This window comes from Mercurialis annua, linkage group LG4 (genome assembly GCF_937616625.2).
Source record: "Mercurialis annua linkage group LG4, ddMerAnnu1.2, whole genome shotgun sequence".
Taxonomy (NCBI): Eukaryota; Viridiplantae; Streptophyta; class Magnoliopsida; order Malpighiales; family Euphorbiaceae; genus Mercurialis; species Mercurialis annua.
Window position 1 is genome coordinate 40,324,553 of NC_065573.1, and position 23,326 is coordinate 40,347,878.

Consider the following 23,326-nt stretch of genomic DNA (forward strand, 5'->3'; position numbering starts at 1 on the left):
TGTTAAAAAAAGAACTAAAGTATGAATTATGATAAATATGGAGGGCTTCATTGTAATTTGCTCTTTGTTAATTATTAAGCATGAAATAACCTAGTTTTAGGCCCATACGTTTCGCCTCAAGCAATAAAATCGAGGACTATTGGGCCCAAATATTGGTCTAGGACTACGTGGCCCAATTTGAACATAACCCAAGGCCTACTGGGCTCAACAGATTTAGGGCCCGATGGTTAGCAGATGTCGAGCAGTTGCAAGTTTTTTATATTGAATACGTTGTCGTTTCAACATGTAAGAAACCGGGGGCTTAGGAGACGCTGTTTATCAAATGGAAGGCGGGAGACAGCAACCAGTTTTGTCTAGTGTTTTCTTTGCTTTTCTTGAAAATAAATCCAAAAAAAAAAAGTAAAGCAGAGAAACAATGGAGGATAATCGTGCGAAGGCTGTGTGCGGGCAAGAAGCGTTGGATCTGCTTAATTGCGTCGCTCAATCGCCGTACGATCAAGATAAATGTGCTCGCCTCTTGCAAAATTTGAGAGAGTGCGTGATTTCTAAGGTAACGTCTGCTCTGGTTACTGTCATTATCTTTTTCTGTAAATTGCAGTTTGTTTATAATACTAAATTTTAATTTTAGTCTTAATTCAACTAGAACAATCATTAGTTAAGAGGAAATTTTAATTGCTTAGGTTTTCAATGTCTTGAGATGATGATACAATCGGATAATTGTGATAAAATCTATGCGATATTATATGAGCTGATGAGGTTTTGCTATTAGTTCAAATGATAATTAATTCCGTTTTTGGATATGTTATGTATTGGTTGGGTGAAATGTTAGAATTTCTTATTTCATTTTTAGGTCTAAAAGTGGCTGTACGAATGCAATATTGATTGGTAATTTGGCTGAATTATATAGTTTTAGTCTTTTAGATTCAAATCATGAGCTCTCTGATTATAGCCTTGACACATTGAGACCTATATAATTGCCCTATGCTCTTTGGAAGCTAAGTAGCACGGAAACTAAAACATGTCATACGATACAATGTGAAAATTGTTACAAAACTCTCTGAAACACTTAACTTGCTTATTGAAGAAGAGTTTACACTTTGAAAACAGGCCAGCTCACACTATGCACTCAGCTCATGAATTCCGACTCGATAGATTTATCTAAGCACTCCAACCCTTAGAACAGCCGGGGAGTAGGATATAGTAAGTGGGAAAGATGTGATAGGTTGCGTGCATATTTTTTTGTATAGAAAGTTAAATGCTGACAAAATATTCTGTTATAATAATTAATTATACTAATATATTTAAATAAAATTATTACATACGCATAAGAGTTAAAATTTAAGGAAAGCACAATTTTTCAAAATATACATTAAGAAAACCCGATTCCTGAAAAATTTAGTATGCCGAAACGTCAACTATTTTAAGGCTGTCGTACTTCGTAATTAGGTAAATCTATGCATATTTGTGCTAAACTCTCATGCATCTTATTGTGTTTCATGAAATTTAATCAATTTTCTTTGTTTTCTTTTGTATTATTCATTTTATGGACAGAAAGTGAAGAAGTTTCAGCTGGATGATCATGATAAGCCAGAAGCAAGTGCAGGTGCAAAGAAAGCTTGAAGCAAATTCTGTGCTGGTACGACAATTTGTTATTTTTGTCAGGAATCCTGTAATTGTTGTATTCTTACAAGTACTAGTTGCTATACTTGCAGAATTTTAAAAATGATTTGAACTTGCAAATTTTTTTAGCCCCATTTGGTTTCCAAATTCCAATGTACCAAAAGTAAAAGCAAAAAAAGTTGCTTTTGTTAAAAATGCCGGAGTTGTAACTTCACGAACAATAGATATTAATAACAGATCTCGTTTGCTGCGTATAATATACTGGTGTAAATTTGTCATGTCTAGATCACGGCCTACAGGCATAAATACGTATTTGTAGCAGCACTTCGATCGCTTTCTGCCATTTCAATTTATAATGTATAGATTACAGTCTATAGGTGTTTATATTTGTAGAAGCACTTCAACGTATGCATATCAGTTTTTGTATCATGTGCTGGTGGTTATAGGCTTGAAACTGATGATTTGGAGAATTTGTGCTGTAAATTGGAACTCATTTCAGTGAAAGGCAAAACAGTACATGGCATTTGATTTTGGCAATAGGATTTCTTAAGAATAGGTAGTAGATTAAGTTCATTAAAAATTCGTCGCAATTTTTTGTCCCGTCACTATAAAATTATGCGACCAAATATGTTGTCTGTCGCTAAGCGATGGAATTTTGCCATTTAGCGACGGAAAAATCCGTCGCAAAATAGCTGTTTTCTAGTAGTGGAAGTCGCCAATTTAATGGTCTATAGTAGCTATTCATAATCCTTGAGCATGGCATATGTCTGCTAACTAAGTATTCTGTTTTTCTTTCTCATCAACAATTTCCAGGCCCTTTATAGTATAGAGTAGTTTTCTTCATATGGTGGAAGGAAATGGAGAGCATGATGGTAGAATATTTATCTTTGAAACTGCTTTTGTTTTTTAGATGCTGGAAAGCTTTTAATTCTCAGATATACAATAATAAATTTTTGTGTTACAAAATCGAAGTTTGATCAATTTTCTTATTGCAATTAAATAAAATTCTACCAAATATTGGCATTCTTACTTGAACCAATATGTCCAGAAAAAGGACTATAAAGAGGGAGTGAGTGAGGGAGGACTATAATGATGTTGATCTAACACAGAAATGATTTTCATGTTTGGAAATAGAATGGGAAAGAGTCAAAGAATTAGAGGGTGCAAGTGCAATCAAACAAAAATAAGATAAAGATAAAAAAATTCGTCAAATTTCAAAAAAGCTAAAATTTAATAGATACAAAAAAATGAGACCCTTAATCAAACACAAAGCATTAAGATCACATATGCATTCTTCTCAAACATCTCTAAAAAGAAAACCTCCCCAATCCCCTAAACTCATGAAACTTAATTTAAAAGCTGCAAGTCAAGTCTGCAGTATGAATGAGGTAAGTCAGCACCAAAGCCACCAACATTAACACATATGCAATTCCTTGGTCAATTGAGGTTCCTGCATTTTGCACAAACAATCTATTATTATCATCATAAAAAAAACTTTCAAATCTATCCATAATTAGAGACAAAGTGTATGCATCTAAAGTTCATAAACATTACCAATTGCAGAGTAATTTGATTATTTTCATATAAGAATTGTCTAAGGTTTTCAATTCAAACTTCCATATGACTATATTCATATATTTAGATAATATCATCATTATGGCGAACGTAAGAAAACAAACTACTCAAACTCAATAGTTCTGTAGCTCATTGAGCTTCATTGGGGCTCCAAAGAATAAAAAGAAGTTCAGAAATATTGCCTTACTAGTCCAATGGTTGTCGAAAACAAGAAATCCATTTGAACACATACCAATATTATGCAAATCACCCAACAAAGGCTAAATCTTTAATATAAATTCATTATACAAGAAATGTTCATTTTGCTCAGCCAACTTGGCAAAAAAAATCAAGAGTTTAAATTTGTAGTTTCAAACAAAAACATCCATTATTAATCAATTTTGGATTAGCTTACAACTTTAACCATCAAGACTGACGTCAAATTACGCGTAAACTAACTTTACATTGATAATCTATTGTTTTTTTGTCAATTTTAGACTCTTTTAATCTTTTATGCCAATTTAGAGGGGGCAAAATAAACTTTTGTTGCATCTTCATGCCATTGAAACTATAAACCTTCACAAATCTAATCACATTTTGCATTATTAACCCAATCTACAATGCATCACCACATTTCATCTCAGATCTAAACAAAAACACAATACACAAACAAAAAAATTTAAAATTTGATCAAATCATTAATTACCATCACTAGTAGGGGCAGGAGCAGGAGCAAAGGACTGAGCCTGAACAGCAACAGGCAAAGCAATGGCAAAAATAACCAAACCCAAAACTCCAAAACAAACCCTCGAAACTCCCATTTTTTTTCTTCCTTCACAATAAAGAAAACACAGCTCTCTAATTTCTCTATCTATCTCTCTGCGGCGACTTCTCTAAAATCCCCTGCAATATTTAGCTCCGAAGAGCCGCGCAGAGAGAGTGTATCAGATAAAAAAACTAGAAAGCGCAAGTTTTTTAATTTTTTTGACTCTTATAAAAAAAGTGAAGATCAGGGGGTAAATTGCAAAGTATTTGGGTCTATTATATATAGAAAAACAATTGGAGGGCCGCAAATTGAAAATGGAGAAGAGGGAAAAGCGGTGAACCAGTAAACCCCGATAAAGTAGGGGAGAGAAGTGTGGGGTCCAGGCGCAGATAACGGTGGGCATGTGAGATTGGCAGTTTTTTTTTGGATTGGATTCCCGCCAAATTTATCTGATTTTACAGAGAAACTCTGTTGTCATTGTCTACCTCTTTCCTTTTTTGGCGCCATATGCTACGGTTCTTATTGGTCCACGTGTTCCCTTTTGTATTTTTATTTTCCTTTAATTGTTTTTATTTTATAATATGTTTGATTTTACTGATTTTATTTCGAGATACAGAAAAGGAAAAATGTGGGTAGTTATTTTCTTCACGAATTTAGAAAATATTGTTGCTGAGTGTAAATTAATTTAAGTTTTGACTAAATAGGATTTTTTTGTCATTTATAGCACATGCGTTGTATTAAAAATAAATGAGTGCTAAGTAGTCATGACCACGGATTTGTAGCTCAATTAGTTCATTCAGTTCAAATGACTAGCAAATAAAATCTAGTAAATGAATCACAGTAACCATTAAATAAATAATTAGATAATTTTTAAGATTTAATCTGTTCAATAGTTTTATATTTTTATTTGGATTCAAAAAGGTTGAACCTCATTTCTAATTTTTGGACAATAACTGAACCAACTTCTCGTTCTCGATCGAACCGATTGAACAAGTCTAGTTCGATTCTTAAAACACTAAGCACATACTTATTAATTAAAAATTATATATACATTTATTAATTGCATTTACTCAATTTGGAGTAAAATCTACAAGAGTATGCATTTCCATTTATCAAATGGTTAAGTAAATGATGCATTATTTGTGTTACAAGTACATGTGAGCTAGTTAAATTTGTTCTATTGTACTCAATTTATATGGTATATATGAAAAATAAAATAAAATAAAATCTGTATTAGCAATTTATTTATCTCCCTTTTCCAATCCTATCATACAATCCCAAGCATTATCTTAAGATCATATATATTTATATGTTAAATGGATAGTTCTTATTATAGGAATGTTTGTTTGGAAAGAATCATAGTTTGAAGCCAGCAAATGGCAACAATGATTCCGATTTTGGTGCACCTTCAAAGCACTCTTTACAATTGGACTGACAGCAAATGCCAACAAACATTCAGTGTTGAAAGGACTTATTATTGAGATAAATTAAGGTATTTTTTTTCTGAAAGGAACAAAATTAATTTTAATTCTTAACTATTAAAACATAATTAAATTAATTATATAAATTTTATTTTGAACCAATTTTCTTTATCGGCTAAATATTTTACTACTAATAATAATACAGTGTGATTGATTGGTCCATGCATATAAACATATGTAGAAATATATTGTTGAAATTTAAAATCGTAAGATTTTAGTCATTTCCATCGTAAATAAATTTAAAGACTAGTTGATAAGAACAAGTAGAGAAAGTTATTGAGATATTAAATGTGATGAAAGTTTCATAAGAAAATTTGAATAAGTGAGAAAGAAGCACATGTTATTTTAAAATTTTAAAATAAATACGGTACGAGGGTCATGACTGTGGCCTTCGCTATATGAACTCATGAATGTATCGTATATAATACATTAATCGAACATGTCGTTTTATCAAACAAAATTTGATATTTTGTATTCACATTTTTTTTTGATATTCTGTGAATTAGAGGCTGCATTTTTCTTATATATTGCACTCGATCATAACAAAGTGATAATATTTTTGTATGTCATGCTCTAATCGATTAGACCAAGAAACTTAAAACTTGATTCATTTGGAGTTTGTAAGAAGAAAATTGTGAAAATGATAGATCATATAATCATAGTATGTATAGAACATCAAAAGTCAGCATTAGCAGCTCTTATTGACAACAAATATTTAATAGTCTCTGCAGTATCATATTTGCTATTTAATACTTCAGTTATGGCGCCCTTGCCTTGAAGGGGAGGGCATGTATATGTTATTGTCACATTCTTCGAATCGTACACAGAGCTGCATCTATATTCTATCATAATTCATTCACCAGGCCTTCATAATAGTTGATGGAGAATCAACTCAGAATTGCTGGTGAATTAGATGGAATAAGTAAGTCGGAACGATGCAGTTTGCGCTGTTTGAAAACTACTCCTATGTATAAATCAATCAAAGGAACTGATTGAACCAAATTCCTTAACGGAGGCATGAAAAAGAAAAAAAAATCGGATTGTTCGTCGGATATTGGTGACTGGTCTGATGTTTAAGTTTATATGCATACACCATGTCTTTACTCTATCACATTACAAAGATAATTCATATTAGGATTATACATTCTTTGAGATATGAATTTTCTTATTTAGATATACTATTTTATTGGACTATCATAAGGTTCAAATATTTTTCACTAGATATAAATTATACAATGCTTGAAAAGTCAAGCATGTGAATTCTAATGAGATTAAAATTTGATTTTTTTTAATAAATTGGCGAGTTGAATTCTAATGGACATAGGATTTTTTTAAAAGTTGACGAGCAAAATATGTAAATAAGATAAGATTAAGATTAATCTCATTTATGTATGTGCAAGAGATGTTTATAATGGAGTAGTCGGATATACTAAACACATCTTATATTAAAATTAACCTAATTCATGTATGTGCAAGAGGTGTTTAAGCACATCTTATTTTAAACTATAAACACTCAATCATTACTTAAGTGATTAAATATCATATATACTTTCATTAATTATAATAGAATACATTGAAAAGATAAAGTACGTAGCATTATATATAGGGCATACTACAGTCAATAATAAGTTGGACAATGATCAACCTTGATCGCCACTTACATATACATAATTTAAAACAACTACTACATGGTTGTAAACTATAGCATAGCATGATTATAATCTTGTTGCACATATCTTGCTTTAAACCCTAATTGTCCAACTCCGAAGGCCAAAGAAAAGCTCCCATGGCAAACCTTCTCTTGTGATTAACATCACCAACAATGGGCAGTCCATACTCTTTGAGCAGGCAGTCCAGCTTCCATTCAGGCATGGTCTCATAGTCGCTTTTCTTGAACCTCGGGTAGTGCAGAGGCATCTGAAAGAAGCTACACTTATTCTTGCTGATTTCTTGATTTCGGTACCCGTTTTGCCTCATTCCGGGCATAGCATAAGCAGCGTTAGTTCCACTCATCTTGATCACCTCTCAACTATGTGTTGATCTGTTTTTTGTATACAAACATTGGATAAAGTTGGGGTTTTATAGTGAGTTAGCTATGAGAGGTGGAGGATGTGAGTAGATGCTAGAACATTGATGTTATTAAATACCCTGAAAATGAACCCTCTAGGAATACAATATTATGATGGTTTTAGCTTCTTTCAATCAATTTAAATGTTAGAGGAATTTTGAGCCATTACAATGCATCTTCCTTGCCATGGAGGCTATCTATCACAATCCAAATTAAATGCCAGGAAATTTGTGGTTGGAAATCTTTTCTTCTTAATTCAATATTGATAATATTTCTAGCTTACAATAAGAGATGAGCAATCATCAGAATTACATTGGTTCAAGTTGGGGAAAATGTTCTCGAATTTGTTCTGCCTTTTCTTTGCTTACTTCTCAATTCCCAAATAATTATCAAGGATCTACTCACCCTCTCATTGCATTAAATGCAAATTTTATGTTAGATTCTAACCATGCATGTATAAAAAGAATAATTATTCAACGCAATATGTTACGTCATTCGTGCAATAATCCAATGAGACGTTTATAATGTTAAAATATTTAACCATAAGAAAATAGAAAATAATTAAATATTTCAACATCGCAAACATTCATTGGCTTGTTGTAAGAATGGCGTGATATAACCATTGAGCGGATTTATCACTCGTCTCATATTTAATAATTATATTCCTCTCTTTACAAAATAAATAAATTAAATTAATCTATTACGTCATTTATTTTAGGAGAGATATGATAGATGCATATTTCACATATACATCTCCATCCTAAGAAGTTAAAATATTAATTATCAAATTCCAAACAATTTAAATCAATTTTTGGTTGATGTTATACATATAAACAGATAAAGACAAAAATTATGAGTAAATAAATAAATAAATATTACTTCCGCCCCAAAATAATCTTTTATCCCAAATACTTATCTATTTCTGATAGTCACAATCTTTAAAATTAATCTTTCTATATTGTCTTTATTTAATGTAAATATTTAGAACAGAGGGAGTTTGTTTTACTCATACTTAAAACTAAAAAAAATTATATTTTTAAATTTAAAATACCCAAACTAATATTATTTCTATCTTTTTGACCGGAGGGAGTTCATAATATACTGAATCAAGCTCAAGATATTACTTCTTCCCGTATGAAATAATTGAGAAAAAACAAACAAACAATCGTTATCCAACACTGTTGATTGAATAAAGAGCCTGTTCATAATTTACTTCATTAATCACACTATCAATGTCCCTGAGCAAGCTTTTTGTGTTGGAGGGTATATTCCAGAAAATATCAAAAGCAATCTTGCCTCTCACTCCAGATAATAGGAAAGAAACTAGTGGAAATATTCCGGAATGATGTTATTCCTCTTGCAACTTCCACCCAAATGCTTCGTCGAATCATTTCCTAGTTCCGGAAAGGAATCCGGATGTTCTTTAAGTTGGTTCCGAATTCTGAAGAGAACTACTGAAGAGCCAGTGGCATTAATTTCTGTTAAAATGAACTTGCATAGACAGCTTTAGATTTAGCACCTGCCTAATAAATTAGCTTCTAGCTTCCGTCTGTCGTTCAATCGAAACTTCTTTGAGGCTTTCGGTTGGAGTTCTGACTGTTGTAGGCAAATTCAAAAGCATGCTTGGAGGGGCAAAATACATGTGCAGAGACATCATACATATGATTATACCCAAGAAAAGCTGCAGTAAGACGGGGAGTGTAAGTACACAAATGATAACACGGAGTGGATTATATAGAAACACAATAAGAGTTCATCCAACGAGATTTACCTGGACCGTAGGCTTGAAGCTAAAAAGGTATATAGATAAAACCATTGTCAGCAACATTGCCATCGACGTGGAATATACCTAAAAGAGTCAGCAGAGAGCAACACTTTTATGCATCCGCAGAGTAAGAGTTATAGTGACGCATAAAATACATCATCTGAACCGTATCATCAGTGCCACACATAGAAATCCTACTTTTTTAAACCTGTTTGCTAGTCACAACAGATAAAGCCATTCTTTAAGGAAAGATTAATACATGCTAAAAGATATAAAAAAATGGGGTGCATAAGAAAAATAAAATTATCTAGTTCTTTAAACATAAATTCTGCAAAATAAAATAAAATTGTACTGCTTAGATTATGGCAACTAAATTTTTTTCCATAATTCCTAAGAATTTTTCATGTTGCATACATCAACTGCAAGACTCTGAAAAATAAATGATGATTAATGGGGATAATATTTTGTTAAAAAGGATAAAATAAATTACCTTCACAATATTGTCAGCATATTTCATCAACCATGAAACTAGCAAACCAGTGGATCCAAGATTTACAACCACCAACCACGTAGTAATACTATAGCCATCAAGAAGGCGTTGCCACCAAGGTCCTTTCTCAAATCCACCTTGGACATCATCCAGGATAAGCCTCGCCATATTGAATATCACACCAAATCTACAAAAGCAAAAAAATATTACCTACAAATTGAGGTAAAAAAATTCTAGGATAACAATAATTAGCCTGTGGTAGTTCATCTGGTTATAAGCACCAACCCAAGAATTTTGAGAATCATATGTTCACACGTAGCAGTCAAGATCTTTCGAGATGCCAGGTCAAATACACTACTATGAGTACTTACAATGCATAAGCATTGTGAAAAAATGGAGAAAGCAAGTGTTAAGTGGAGAAAAGGTACCTACGTATACAATTGTATGTTCTGCCAGTACAAGCTGTCATTGTTCTTTTTCATCAGAAACTCTGTGTATACACCTGCCAAAGCCGAGAGACAAGCAGATAGGACACCAAGCAGATAACCTTGGATTGGAGCTGAAAACAGAGAATCACATGACTCCTCACCACAGCCTTTAACCTACAACAACAGCAGACCACATCAAGTCCCTTAACCACACAAGAAAAATCTATAAGAAATTCTTGAAACAAGCTTTTTCACTGGCTAATTTACAACTGATATCAACATTAGCATCTCAAAATTCCAATGTGCAACCACATATAAGAGAACTAGTGAAGCACGAGAGAAAGAGAACAAAACATAGACAAGGAGCATATCAATGTTTCCAATGTAATTCAAGAAATTTTTGAGACAAGCTTTTTCACTGACTAATTTGCTACTAATATCAACATTACCATCTCAAAATTCCAATGTACAACCACATATAAGAAAACTAGTGAAGCACAAGAGAAAGACAAGGAGCATATCATTGTTTCCAATGTAAATTTTTGCACCAATTTACAGGATGTCACATTATATCTAACACAAACATTCTTGGCATTAAAGATCAAACTCTGATTCAATAACTTCAAGACAGAACACATCAATCTTTAAAGAATGATCAAACATAAAAATATAAACAGAAAATGCCAGTTTCAAGAATAGATAATGTAGTCACCTGACTAGTAGTTGTTCCAACAGCTAACAGAACAATTGCCATCCACTGCAGATTAGACAGTTTTCTCCTCAGGAACAACCTTGAAAGCAAAAACTATCACATAATCAAAACAAGCAGCTGCAGCGACGATTGAAAGATGCAAACCGCACAAACAAGGATAAACTAAGGACCTGAACAAAATGCCAGTCGTAACAATCTTCAAATTACCCATAATCTGATACGTAGACGTATCAACATAAGTCAATGTAGCAAACTGAACATTGTTATGAATCAGATAGATAATTGATGGAATAGGATACAATCGCACAGTCTCCCACTCCGTAGTTATCTTCACAGTAGCTGGCGAAACTCGGCGCTCTCTCCATAAGAGTATACAAGAAACCACTAGCTTTTTCACCAAATTAAATTAAACAAACTACATTAATATGAGCTCAAATAAATTAAGTAAATAAAATTAAGAAAAAAATAAATAAATACCTTGAAAAATTCAGCTAGAAACGGTACAGTTGCGTAATCGTACAAATATTTTCCATTAGTTTGAGATAATGTCGTTAAAATTCCCTATCATAATACAATAACAGATCAAAAAAATTAAAGCGTAAACCTAAACGCAAGTTTAATTATGCAATTAATCAAGATCGACAACGATTAAACTGTAATTTTTAATCAATTAAAGAAAATAAAAGTTTATAGAGTTTTTTTTTGCTTTGAAATCAAGCAATTATTCTGCTGTGCATTTTAGATTCCGGATTTGTTAAGAAGTTTGGTAGTTGAAATACGGAAGTGGAATTGACTGACCTGAGAGCTGGTGAGAATAGTGAGAAGCGCAGCTACGAAGTACCACTTCATTCTTTAATTCAGTGTTCAACTGCCAGCCCTCTGTTTTCTTCTTTGTTTGCTGTTCATCACTGTATTTGATTTTCTTTTTGAAAAAGAAATAAACAAAACAGACTAATTTCTCTTTAGCCAGGATGTGCTTGTTTATGGGCTCAGATGCTGGGCTTTTCATGGGCTCAATATTGGGCTAGGTTCGGCCAACAAATCCATTTTTCTTTCAAGAACTGGCTCATGGGTATGATGTCACTAGAAGTGGAATGAGTCAGATTTAGGTTAGACTTGATTGGAATTAAAAAAAAAAAAAAAACTCTAAACTGTATTATATAAATAATGTATTTAAGTGGCAAAACTGAGAGAGTAAAAGAAAAAAATACAACAAAAATAATCGGCATTTAGCGGTATATGTATTTATCGTTCAGTTTGAACTAATAGATTTAAACTAGAATTAAATTAGAATTAAATTTACTTGGAAGCAGATATGAATAGGATGGTGATTTTCTAATTCAATATTAATTACAAAAAGACATACTCCCTCCGTCCCGTTTAAGAAGTCCCATATTCTATTTTGAAATGTCCCATTTAAAAAGTTCCATTACTATTTTTAAAATACTTTTCCATTGAATACCCCATTTTACCCTTATTTTAGTTATCTTAAAAGAGTTTTATAGAAAATTCCACTATCATTAGTAGGGGCAAAACATGAAAAAACATGAAAAGACAAGAATAATTAATGTTTTCTTAATCTGTGTGTAAAGTCAAATGGGACTTCTAAAATGGGACGGAGGGAGTACTTCAATACATAAACATAGAGGATAAATTTTCCAATCTTCCAAATCCTTGATCAAATGTTCGAGAGGAAATACTATATTATATCCTAAATCAAAGGCCAGATGGCAAACAAAAAAAGACCCTACTTTCTAATTAAAAAGATTAAGAAAATCAATAATCCCATTTTTAGCACTAATTAAACATCGTGGTCAGTGACGCCGTCAACCGTTCCAGTCAAAAAGCTAAAAGACGGACAACACACACACCTCGATCGACAATCTCTCCATGTGGCAATGACCCATTAGCTCGATAAAACGTTAACGTTTAATCCAGCAAACATAACTTAAAACGACGTCGCATTAAATCTTTTAGCCGGCTGCTGGAGACAGTTATAATGAGCTTGATGAGAAAGCAACGGTATTAACCGAAACGGAATCTACGGAAAGCAGTTGCGTACGTGCAAGTGTGACTTGTTCAACGGCCAACCTTCTTTCTTTCCCATTTCTTTTTTTTTAATCAGTTTTTTCTGAAAGTTGTCAAAAAAATATGGTTACATGGATTAATTTTCAGATATTAAGATAATGTTTAATTTGTTAGCAGTTGCTAATTAAGACAGATCAACAAGTTTAAGAGTTATTGCCTTGAAGTTTCCGTTTCATCTTCTATTTGTCTTTTTTCTCTTCTGGGTTTATGGCAGTTTTTGTTTTCTTCAGGTGCTATCAATTCCTTAATTGGTCAGTTTTATTTGCTTTTAATTTTTTATTTATTTGTTTTATTTATTTTTCTTTGAATATGGCTTCTGATTCATTAATTTTGTATTATTCTCCACGATCAGATTGAAGAAAAAATTCATTTAATTTTATTGTTGGTCTGAGAGAATTTGACTGGAGTCTGCACTTCCATACAAGGTGGTTTAGACCCAGTCAGAAAATAATTTGTTCTGTTCAGGTGCTAATCTCATGTTTTTTTCTGTGATTAAATTTATTTTCATATCTTAATTTTTTTCTGTTATTCTTACACAGTTTTTTTGGCTTTCAGGGCCTGAATTGCCGGCGGTTCTGTTAATTTTACGTTTTTTCAACCGTTTTGGAGCCTTTCAATGGAGCAATTCCGGCAGATCGGAGAAGTATTAGGAAGTGTGAAGGCTTTAATGGTATTACAGGACGACATTCAGATCAATAGAAGACAGTGTTGTCTTCTGCTTCATATTTTTACTCTAGCTTTCAACACAATTGCAGAGGAGATCAAGCAGAATTTGAAGCTTGAGGAAAAAGCAACCAAATGGAAACCCCTTGAAGAGCCTTTAAAAGAGCTTTACAGGGTCTTTAAAGAAGGGGAATTTTATGTTCGAAGATGTTTGGATAGTAAAGATTGGTGGGGTAAAGTTGTCAGCCTCCATCAGAATAAGGATTCGATTGAGTTTCATATTCATAACTTGCTTAGCTGTTTTCCGGCTGTTATCGAGGCTATCGAGACCGCTGGTGAAATCTCGGGGCTTGATCAGGATGAGATGCGGAAGAAGAGGCTGATGCTCTTGAAAAAGTATGATCGGAGTTGGCATGATCATAAACTTTTCCAGTGGAGATTTGGGAAACAGTATTTGGTTTCTAGAGAAATTTGTCATCAGATTGATTGTGCAGTTAGAGAAGATGGATGGCTTCTCATTGGAGCAATCAAAGAAAAGATTAAAAAAGGATCAGTAACGAAGAACGAGCAGCGGCTCGGAGATTTCTTGCAGAAGAAGCTAAACGGACAGCTCTTAAGTAACGGAAAACTTCCTCCGAGTTCAATTCTGTTGACAGCAGAGGATTATCACGTAAGGCGACGACTAGGAGGAGGTAGTGAGTATAAGGAAATTCAATGGCTAGGGGAGACTTTTGTTTTAAGACATTTTTTTCAGGATATTGGGCCATTGAGTTCTGAGATTTCTACTCTGTTATCCCTTTCCCATCCTCATATAGTTCCGTACCTTTGCGGATTCTATGATGACGAAAGGAAAGAATGTTTTCTAATAATGGAGTTGATGAGCAAAGACCTTTATGCATATATGAGAGAAAATAGCAGTTCAAAGAGACATGTTGCGTTTCCTCTTACCGTCGTTGTTGATATCATGCTTCAAGTAGCTCGAGGTATGGAGTTTCTCCACTCCCGAAAGATTTATGTTGGAGATTTGAATCCAACCAATATCTTTCTCAAACCAAGAAAATCCACAGAAGGTTATTTTCATGTCAAAGTTTCGGGGTTCGGATTAACTTCTGTTGAAAACCACGCTTCTCGATCTGCATTGTTGTATCAAAATAGTTTTGATCCTTGTATTTGGTATGCACCTGAAGTTCTGGCAGAAATAGAACAGACAGGACCCGCAGGAAGTAGTTTGACACATAAGTACTCAGAGAAAGCTGATGTTTACAGTTTCGGGATGCTCTGTTTCGAGCTTTTGACGGGTAAATTACCGTTTGAGGACGGGCATCTTCAAGGAGATCAGATGACAAAAAACATAAGAGCAGGAGAGAGACCATTATTCCCATCTCTGTCACCAAAATACCTTGTGAACTTAACCAAAAAATGCTGGCATACTGACCCGAGTCATCGCCCGAGTTTCTCATCGATTTGTAGGGTTTTAAGATACATCAAGAAGTATCTTGTGATGAATCCTGTTGATGGTCAGCTTGTTATGCAGTCACCGCCTGTCGATTACTCGGAATTGGAAGCAGGGTTCTTAAAATGGCATCCCACTGAGATCAACTGCGATCCAGTATCAGTATCTCAAATTCCGTTTCAGATGTTCGTTTATCGGATCGCAGAGAAAGAAAAGACTAGTTTAAGCTTCCGATTCAAGAAATCGGAAACGACTGAAGCTGCCTCGAACGGATGGGATGAAAATACCTCTTTAGTAGAGGATGCACCAGAAAGTGATGCAAGATCAATTAGCCCTGATATGAAGACAGTTTGTTTTGATACGAGTTCTATCTTCATCGACGATCATGACAGGAAAATCCCGTCTGATTTAAGGTCGGTTCGTTCCGAGCCTCCTGACAAGAGAATATTGATGATACAGAAAGGTTCCAAATCCAATGCCAGGGTTAGAAAAACTACAGGTATAAACTGAATTTTTGTATTCATTCTCATATACGTTTAGCTTCTTCTAGAGCTGACAGAAATTTTGTACTTACAGTTAAGCAGAAGGCACCACCACCAGGAAGGACATTGCCATGGGATTCACCAGGTCTCAGCAGCCGTGAGAGACTATATGCAAGTCCTCTTAGTCCTGACAAGCGCAAAGCAAACAGACAAACCCTGTCTCCTAAGAGATCATAGGTTTTTGTCACATCAAGCTCAAGTGATCAAGTCACGTTCAATGTATAAATTCTTACAAGTCTGTAGACACCTAGTTTTTTCCAGTTCTTGTTGCCGAATTTTGTTTCAAGCTTTTTAAATTTGTAATGCTTTCTTACAGGAATAGATAGATTGCAATGTTTTTACAAATTGTCAAAATTAAACTGCCATATATACTTTTTCTCAAACAAATTTACAACAAATTTACAAATTTTAATCTTAGATACAACTCCCAAATACTATTCTCATTTCTTTTCATTTTCTTCTAATCAAACTAAATTGAATTTCATGGATTCATTAAAGTAATGACCCTGCTTTAAAAAACTATCTAATGAACAAACTTGCTTTGTTAGCTCTTGGCTGATAAGATAACTTCACAAGACTTGTATCTCTATATATACCCGCCTATGGGATTGCGTTTGTCCCTCTCCCCAGGCTATATTGATCTTGATCACCACTCTGTTATATTCAGAAGCACATATCACGCGATTTTGACACGTATATTATACTGGAGTGGCCCGCATGCAAAACATGTCAACATCTGAACTCTGAATGTTGAATCTAGACATCTGGGAAAGCTTGAGATCCTGTCTGTACCATTGTTGTTTAGCTGACAGGAGTTTTTCTGTCACACGTGAGAAAACCAGAAAGGTGCAGAAGTTCCAAAGATTCTCTCTATGTTTTGATAATATCAAGATACACAACATATGGGTTGCCTACTTGCCTTGAATAAGTTTGGGATCTACATAAACTGGATAAGTTACAAGAATTCACTTTCCTGGTTGATCTCAGAAGTTACCTCAACTTTAAAGTTCAAACCATCTGCAGCACTTTTATACACCCAGTTGAATTGGCAGCAATAATCATGTCTGATTTCCCTCTCCAACATACACTAGAAACAAACTGTCCGTTGTCATCATCCGTCTCTTTCCCAGAAATGGGATCAATAGAGCCAAATTTGTGGGAAGTGATTGGCATTGGTAGAGATTTATAGTATGCATAAACCTGAAAAGAGACAATTTCACTTCAGTAAGTTGGAGAAGTTTTCAAATTCCACAAATATCTAAAAAAGCGCATCTGAAGTAGAAAGCTTCCCATTTTCTTATGATTTTTCCTCCCCATTTTGAGTGCGGATGATTTACTAATAAGTTTTGAACAGCAAATCCTATAATTGTTAATTAACTCCTAGGAAACTCAATGTCAGACGGGTTTACCTCATTAGTTTCTGAACCACACGCTATATAACCATCAGCCACAGATAAACCTACAAAGTTCTGAGAGCAAGAAAATATCAAAACCAATCCAGGGAAGTGAAAACATTTTTAGTCAAAAGATAATGACAGAAAAATATTTAAAAAAAGACGACAATGAAAATTTACAATCATCTGGTTATCTCCTTCAAATTTATAGCATGCTTGAGAAGTCAATATAATACTAGAATACCAACCTTCTCATTAGTGTGCCCGCTAAGACTTAAACTGCAAGCATTAGTTGAGAGGCCACTAGAGCTGGCTTTGTTGAGATCCCAAAGTTTCAACGAGTTGTCAGTGGATGCAGTAACCAGAGTTCCACAATCCAAGAATTTCACATAGCTCACAGCTTTGTCATGACCAGCCAAAACACACCAGGGTGTTCTTACATTCCTAAGATCATAGCAATAGGTTCTATAGTCTGCAGATCCAAAGGCTAACAAATGAGTAGAGTGGGAAGAGAACTGAACGCAGCAGACATTTGCAATGTTCCTGATTGTGCTTAAACTATTTTTCTGCAGAAAAGCATACAGAACATAAGCTATTAAAAAATATGCAATAATTATTAGAAGCTCCGCGCAGTACAAACAGAGAAATATGAAGCAAGACAATTTGAAATAATAGAAAAAACTAAATCATAGCCATTAAAAACAGGAGGAAGGAGAAACATGCCTCATTAATGCTCCACAGCTTCACAGTACAATCATCACTTCCACTGGCTAATTTTGTTGGATACACTGGAGAAAAGTCAACAGACCAAGCTCTCCTTCCATGCTCACTGTATTGAAAAACCGCTTGACCAGTATTTGCATCCCATAACTGGAACCCATCCAAGTAAATAATATAATGAGCAATGAAGGCAAGTTGATAAACATGAAGTACATATCCCTCCATAGAACATCTGAAAATTACAGGGGAAAGGAAAAACAAGCAGCCTGTAACGCATGCATATGCAAACATTAAAAGATACTGACTGACAAGCAGATGGTGCCTCTAGATAGGACCAGACTAGCTATAAAAGCTTTGAGAAATTGACCAACCTCCAAAACTAGATGCCAAAATACTCTACAGAATCCCTGGGTTGATATGAATAATTCTTTTTTGGCTGTTGCTTATTAAGGTTATGCAGGACTTAATTTCAAAAGGAAAAAAAAACAATAAAGTCAATCGTGGGCAACAAAAAAATATTATCTGGAAAATTTTGAGTACGAAGAACGTTAATTGAACAAAAAAGTTACTAGCAGTAAGAAATGAAACATGAAACATTGCAGCAAGATTAGATAAAATTCATGACACAGATGTTACCAAGTATTATCTTTGATCCAAAGTAAAGATTATCACACACCTTCACAGCGCCATCATAGTCAGTTGAAGCTAGATAATTACTGATATAGTTGTTCCAGCAAATGCAGCTAAGCTTTGATTTGTTTGACATTTCAATAGCTGGATAATGAATATCAACAGAATCATTTAAGAGTGCATGAAAGTCAAATATCTTTATTTTCTTTGATACGCCAGCAGTTGCTAAGTAGTCCAAGTCACGGTCAAAACTCGAAGAGCAAATTACATTGGCAGAATTGTTGAAATCCCCTGTTCTTAGTAGCCCACGTACTTCAAACTTACTATAACGAGCGTACTTGCACAAGCCATCAAAAAATGATCCAAGACAATCGGATGGGTTATCTTTTTCATCACCTTCCGTCGCAAAGTAGCAAGGCTCACGATTTCTTAATACATCCTTATCTTGATTTGTGGTAGCATCAGTCTCTGGAAGCTGAATTAGGGATCTCATGGAGAAGTAAGCACTTTCAAGTTGACCAATAATATTCTTCAACCTCGTTTCATTTGTTTCAGAGACACGCAGAGGATTTTTCAAACAGCTCCTCCTCTCAATTTCTCCAATATCAGCTTCCACGCACCTAATGTCATCTACTAGCTTAGAAGCATGCTTCTTCTTATGATCTTTTAATGAAACAAGGAAATGCAATAATAATTCTGATTCAGCATCATCTTGGTCAATGGAAGATGATACTTCTTCTATAGACACCTCCTGCAACCCATTAATAACTTCAGATTGTAGGATTTCCCTGTCAAAGGTATTGAAACAAAAACATTAAACTAGAGTAAAAATTCAGATTAAATTACCCAACTTGCATCTCTGGATATTAAAAGAAATTACCAGATTTATATCTAAATGAAATCAACACCAAAAAAATTTAATAATGAGTAAAATAGCAATAAAAATGACAAACAGTTATCACGCTAGGATTTAGGAGAGATGAGTTACTACTCCAACTAAAAATGCAAAATTACGCTGGATTTGATTGAAGAGAAAAGGTGTGAATACTGAACTCGAAGAGCCAAGTTTTCTTTAAGTTTCAGGTAAGACAATCAATTGCTAGACCAATTCTCCTTGACAACCCAACTGTGTACATTAAGTCATATAGGTACTAGAAGAGGAAGAAACTAGAAAGAAATCCTGCACAGTAATAAGGATAGTGTTACAGACAGAGTTGATGGGATCACATGTGCATTTAACTAGTAAATGAAAGGAGAGTTGATAGATAATGGCACTTTTAAGGTTCATTGACCAAGTGAACTTGCAAGTATGAGCTGGTGAGTGCCAAAGCAAAGCAACGCCAATGAAATATAAACTCTTACAAATTTAAACATTGTAGTACCCTCTAATAAACTAACATTAATGCCTGATCTGAGTGTAGTGTAACTAACATGAAGTCTTGCTATCCACAGGCATTCTACATTTGAATATGAGAAATGGTATATATGATATATTACTTTGTTTTTGGCCGTGATGAAGGTTCAGGATGAAGTAGCCAAAGACAAAATCCAGCTTCTTTTGGATTTTCAGATAAAAAATGGGGAGGAAGAATCCGGTGGCGCAGATCATTCATTGCTGTAGCATGTCCTTGTTCAGAGTCAAAATGACCAAGCAACTGAAAGAATCAACACAAAGCAATCAAATAAAATAGAATGCTTATGTTATATTCCTTCAAACAACAGTTTGTCTAACATTAGCTATGCATCTTGACGAAGTAATAACAAGAAAACATAGAGCGGAACAACTTCGGGTAAATTTTTTGAAAATAACTCCAACATAGAAAGAGTTGCAGCAGAGACAAAGCTAGACATACAATTTTAGAGGGGGCATTACTAGATAGACGCATACTATTCATTAAAATGGAGCATAAAATTTGATTATAAAAATATGAAACAGAATTGAGTCACTGTCAATTTCTTGATATTGTTATCTAGTTTCCAAGTTGACACAGTGAGACTGTAAATAAATTATCAAAAAGTTCATAGAATAACTTGCAAGCACAGTGGGATTTTGATAATGAGAGTAATAGTCTGTAGTCTATACTTTATAACTCCAGAGAGTATCAGATCAACTATTTGGGCTGGCTGTATATCAATTTTAGTTTTAAAAATAAGACATTTAACATCTCACAGGAACACTAACCTACCATATTTAGGAGGAGCAGAATAATAGAGGCCATGCAAAAAGTTCAAAGTGATGAAGGTAAACAGAATTATGTTTCCATACCTCGAATAGCAAAACGCCAAGACTATAGATATTTGATGACATCGTGCAAATTTCCTCACTTATCTGCTCCGGACTTGAATACCACTTATCTTCCAACTTGTCAGGAACAGATGCAAACTGCTGTTTCGCTGTAATAGACAGCTGATGACTGCTGTTGCCCCGAATTCCATTTTCTGCATTTGGATTATGGTCTATAGGTTCATTATAAGAATCTCGTGCAATGGTTAAGTTGATCTCACTGTCACTCGCAGTTTCAAAATTTAAGGCATGTTTTGTCACTTTTGTCGTAAATAGAGGCCACTGCCTACCAGAGTTTGTATTTTCACTAATCTTTTGCTTCTTTGCAAGTAGACCAACGAAAGGAAACATCCCCTGCTCAGCTGGCCTTCTCCTGACTATGAGATTCTCTGAGATAGGTGCACTTCGATCCATAGTTCTATCAATCATATCTTTTGGCACCACAGAACCAATATATTTAACCTGATTCATTTGCAACAACTTAAAGCAAGAAGGTTTTAAGTCATGTAAAGTAACTCCTTGAGAGTGAGAATAATCCACCAGATCAACAATTTGTTTAAATATATGAAGGCACTCAACTTTGTTCATTTTATGCCTTCGTGCATTTAGCCAATGCCGTAGACCAACTCCATCATGATCCAAACCAGCAGGGCTTGGTCCAACAATGCCAAAGGAATGTGGCATTTTGGTTTTCGCACCCGCATTAATTGAGGAATTAGGAGCCACCAAAGTGCCACGAGCAGTCTTTCCAGTATTCTCATCTTTTGGAGCAGGCTTTGCCCCTCCATTAGGTGGGCCTCGAAAAATGATCCCTTTACCTTTCAAGGTGCTTTTCACAAAAAACTCCGAAAATCCTGATTTAGATAACATCTTTGTGCGAATACCACCATTAGAGATGATGTTGTGGGAAAGACCATCATGTTCAGCATTTGCTGACGGTTCAATGACTTCATTGCAATCACCAGCTGGCTGTTTCTGGCCCAGAATCACGGGAGAAGATGCATATCTCCCATCCTCAAAAGTACTTGGCATTCCCTGACCGTTGTCCCTGTGTAAAGCATTGCTATGTGAGCTCCCAATCCCTGATGCACCTCCAAGTTGATAAAGATGCTGCCACTGACCCTGCCTACTTTGCATTCTCTCCCTATTGTTCAATGTTCCAACTATAGCTAAATTTGAACTATCATAATTCCTCACTGTCAATTCTTCAACCATATTCCCGCCATCATCCATAAACCGAGGGCTAACACATGGCTGTTCCGATGCATCTGCAGGATTCCCACTCATACTTACATTCTTCGCACCCAAAATATCTCCAAGTACATGAAACGAACTCTCAGCATACCCACCTTCACCGTGTGTAATCATCTCATGAGATTCCAACTTGTTCGAACTTCCAGGTAGCTTATATTCATTCTCTTTACTACGGAGGTGAGCTCCCTCGGCCACATCCACATCATTGCCCAATCCTCCGTCCATGATACAGTCCAAAAAAAAAAACTAGTCCTCAATGTCCATCAATCTAAACATGAACATTTATAAGCTGTTCTAAGTAAAAAAAGAAAAAAATCAAGAACTATATGTAATATTTATTATGTATAGCTTTACTAAACACAATCCAAACGGCTAGAAAAAATAAATTCACCACCAAAAAAAGTTCCAAATTAATATTGAGCAATAACAGCTACAAAGTAGTTCCAAATTATTACACCGTTTCAATTTTCTCAGCAACCAAACAGAAATTAGAAAAGAGAAAATAAAAACTTACTGTTATCAGAATTTGGAAGCTAAACGCAGAAATTGAAGCAGTAATAACTCGGCGAAAGCAAAGAGTAAATTAGTTTGAATAGGGGAAAATGAGAGGGGGCAAAAATGGAATTTGGGATGAACTAAAAACCCTAGAAAGGATTGAAACTGTAAAGTGTCCAACTTATTAAGCAGAGGGAATGAACTTGCCTGGCTGGGAAATTAATATCTGCTTATACTTTAATTGTTTATTTGATTTAAATCTGCAATTTAACATTTTCACTGCTGAATCTACTACAAAAAAAATCAGTAGTAAAAGTTTAGATATGTGGATAATGGGCAGCCGGTTATTTCTTTCGGTGGGTTTATGTTTCTTTATAAATATCACCATTTATTTATAATTTTACTGTACTGCCATTAGGGGTGAGCTCGGTTCGGTTCGGTTCGGTTCGGTGTCCAAAATGCTGAAACCGAACCAAACCACTCCTATAAAATGAAAAACCAAACCACCCTACTTCGGGTCGCGGTTATTTCGGTTCGGTTCACCGAATTTTCGGTTTTCTTCGGTTTGGATCGGTCGGTTCTCATATTAAAATAAATAAAGAAAAATTTAAAATTAAAACTTAAAATTTTACATATATAAAAGGCCCAAACTGCATTTAAAAGGCCCATTACACAAAAAATAGAAGGGCCTATAAATTTACAGCCCTATAACAAATTTAAAGACCTGTGTTTTAATAAAATTTACAGGCCAATTAACAACTTATAAAAGTTGTACAAAAAATGGAACTAATCTAAGGCATATATTACAAATTGCCTTGTTAGACTTAAATATACAAATCTTCAAACTTCAGTGTACAAAAATTGCAGCTTCCATAGTTTACTCTACACCATTAGTTCCCCAAAAGCAAAAATAATGCAG

General features: G+C 34.5%; 4 protein-coding genes across 8 annotated transcripts; 1 reads left to right on the forward strand and 3 right to left on the reverse strand.

Annotated features, from left to right (window-relative positions):
• Window positions 1-6,941: 6,941 nt before the first annotated feature.
• LOC126678096 (uncharacterized) lies at window positions 6,942-7,555 on the reverse strand. Its single transcript, XM_050372968.2, has one exon. It carries the CDS (start codon window positions 7,432-7,434, stop codon window positions 7,171-7,173), a length of 264 nt encoding a protein of 87 aa, XP_050228925.1. The 5' UTR covers window positions 7,435-7,555; the 3' UTR covers window positions 6,942-7,170.
• A 1,033-nt stretch (window positions 7,556-8,588) lies between these two features.
• LOC126678965 (CMP-sialic acid transporter 1) lies at window positions 8,589-11,826 on the reverse strand. Its single transcript, XM_050373892.1, has 8 exons — window positions 11,683-11,826; window positions 11,362-11,445; window positions 11,055-11,272; window positions 10,885-10,963; window positions 10,177-10,346; window positions 9,745-9,931; window positions 9,261-9,338; window positions 8,589-9,170 (listed from the first exon to the last, which is right to left on the reverse strand). Exons 1-8 carry the CDS (start codon window positions 11,731-11,733, stop codon window positions 9,021-9,023), a joined length of 1,017 nt encoding a protein of 338 aa, XP_050229849.1. The 5' UTR covers window positions 11,734-11,826; the 3' UTR covers window positions 8,589-9,020.
• Window positions 11,827-12,919: 1,093 nt separating this feature from the next.
• Window positions 12,920-16,042, forward strand: LOC126678964 (serine/threonine-protein kinase Nek5). Of its 2 annotated transcripts, none has more exons than XM_050373890.2 (4): window positions 12,920-13,223; window positions 13,325-13,437; window positions 13,528-15,587; window positions 15,665-16,042. In XM_050373890.2, the coding sequence occupies exons 3-4, from the start codon at window positions 13,589-13,591 to the stop codon at window positions 15,805-15,807; spliced, it is 2,142 nt and encodes a 713-aa protein (XP_050229847.1). In that variant the 5' UTR covers window positions 12,920-13,223; window positions 13,325-13,437; window positions 13,528-13,588; the 3' UTR covers window positions 15,808-16,042. The 2 variants fall into 2 exon arrangements, with proteins under 2 accessions (XP_050229847.1, XP_050229848.1); XM_050373891.2 differs by having other exon boundaries at window positions 12,920-13,202.
• LOC126678963 (protein SPA1-RELATED 2) lies at window positions 15,976-22,774 on the reverse strand. Of its 4 annotated transcripts, none has more exons than XM_050373887.1 (8): window positions 22,427-22,768; window positions 20,641-22,180; window positions 19,872-20,029; window positions 18,421-19,162; window positions 17,748-17,894; window positions 17,273-17,590; window positions 17,040-17,099; window positions 15,976-16,830 (listed from the first exon to the last, which is right to left on the reverse strand). In XM_050373887.1, exons 2-8 carry the CDS (start codon window positions 22,135-22,137, stop codon window positions 16,639-16,641), a joined length of 3,114 nt encoding a protein of 1,037 aa, XP_050229844.1. In that variant the 5' UTR covers window positions 22,138-22,180; window positions 22,427-22,768; the 3' UTR covers window positions 15,976-16,638. The 4 variants fall into 4 exon arrangements, with proteins under 4 accessions (XP_050229844.1, XP_050229843.1, XP_050229845.1 ...); XM_050373886.1 differs by having other exon boundaries at window positions 20,641-22,201; XM_050373888.1 differs by having other exon boundaries at window positions 20,641-22,206.
• Between the last annotated feature and the right edge of the window lie 552 nt (window positions 22,775-23,326).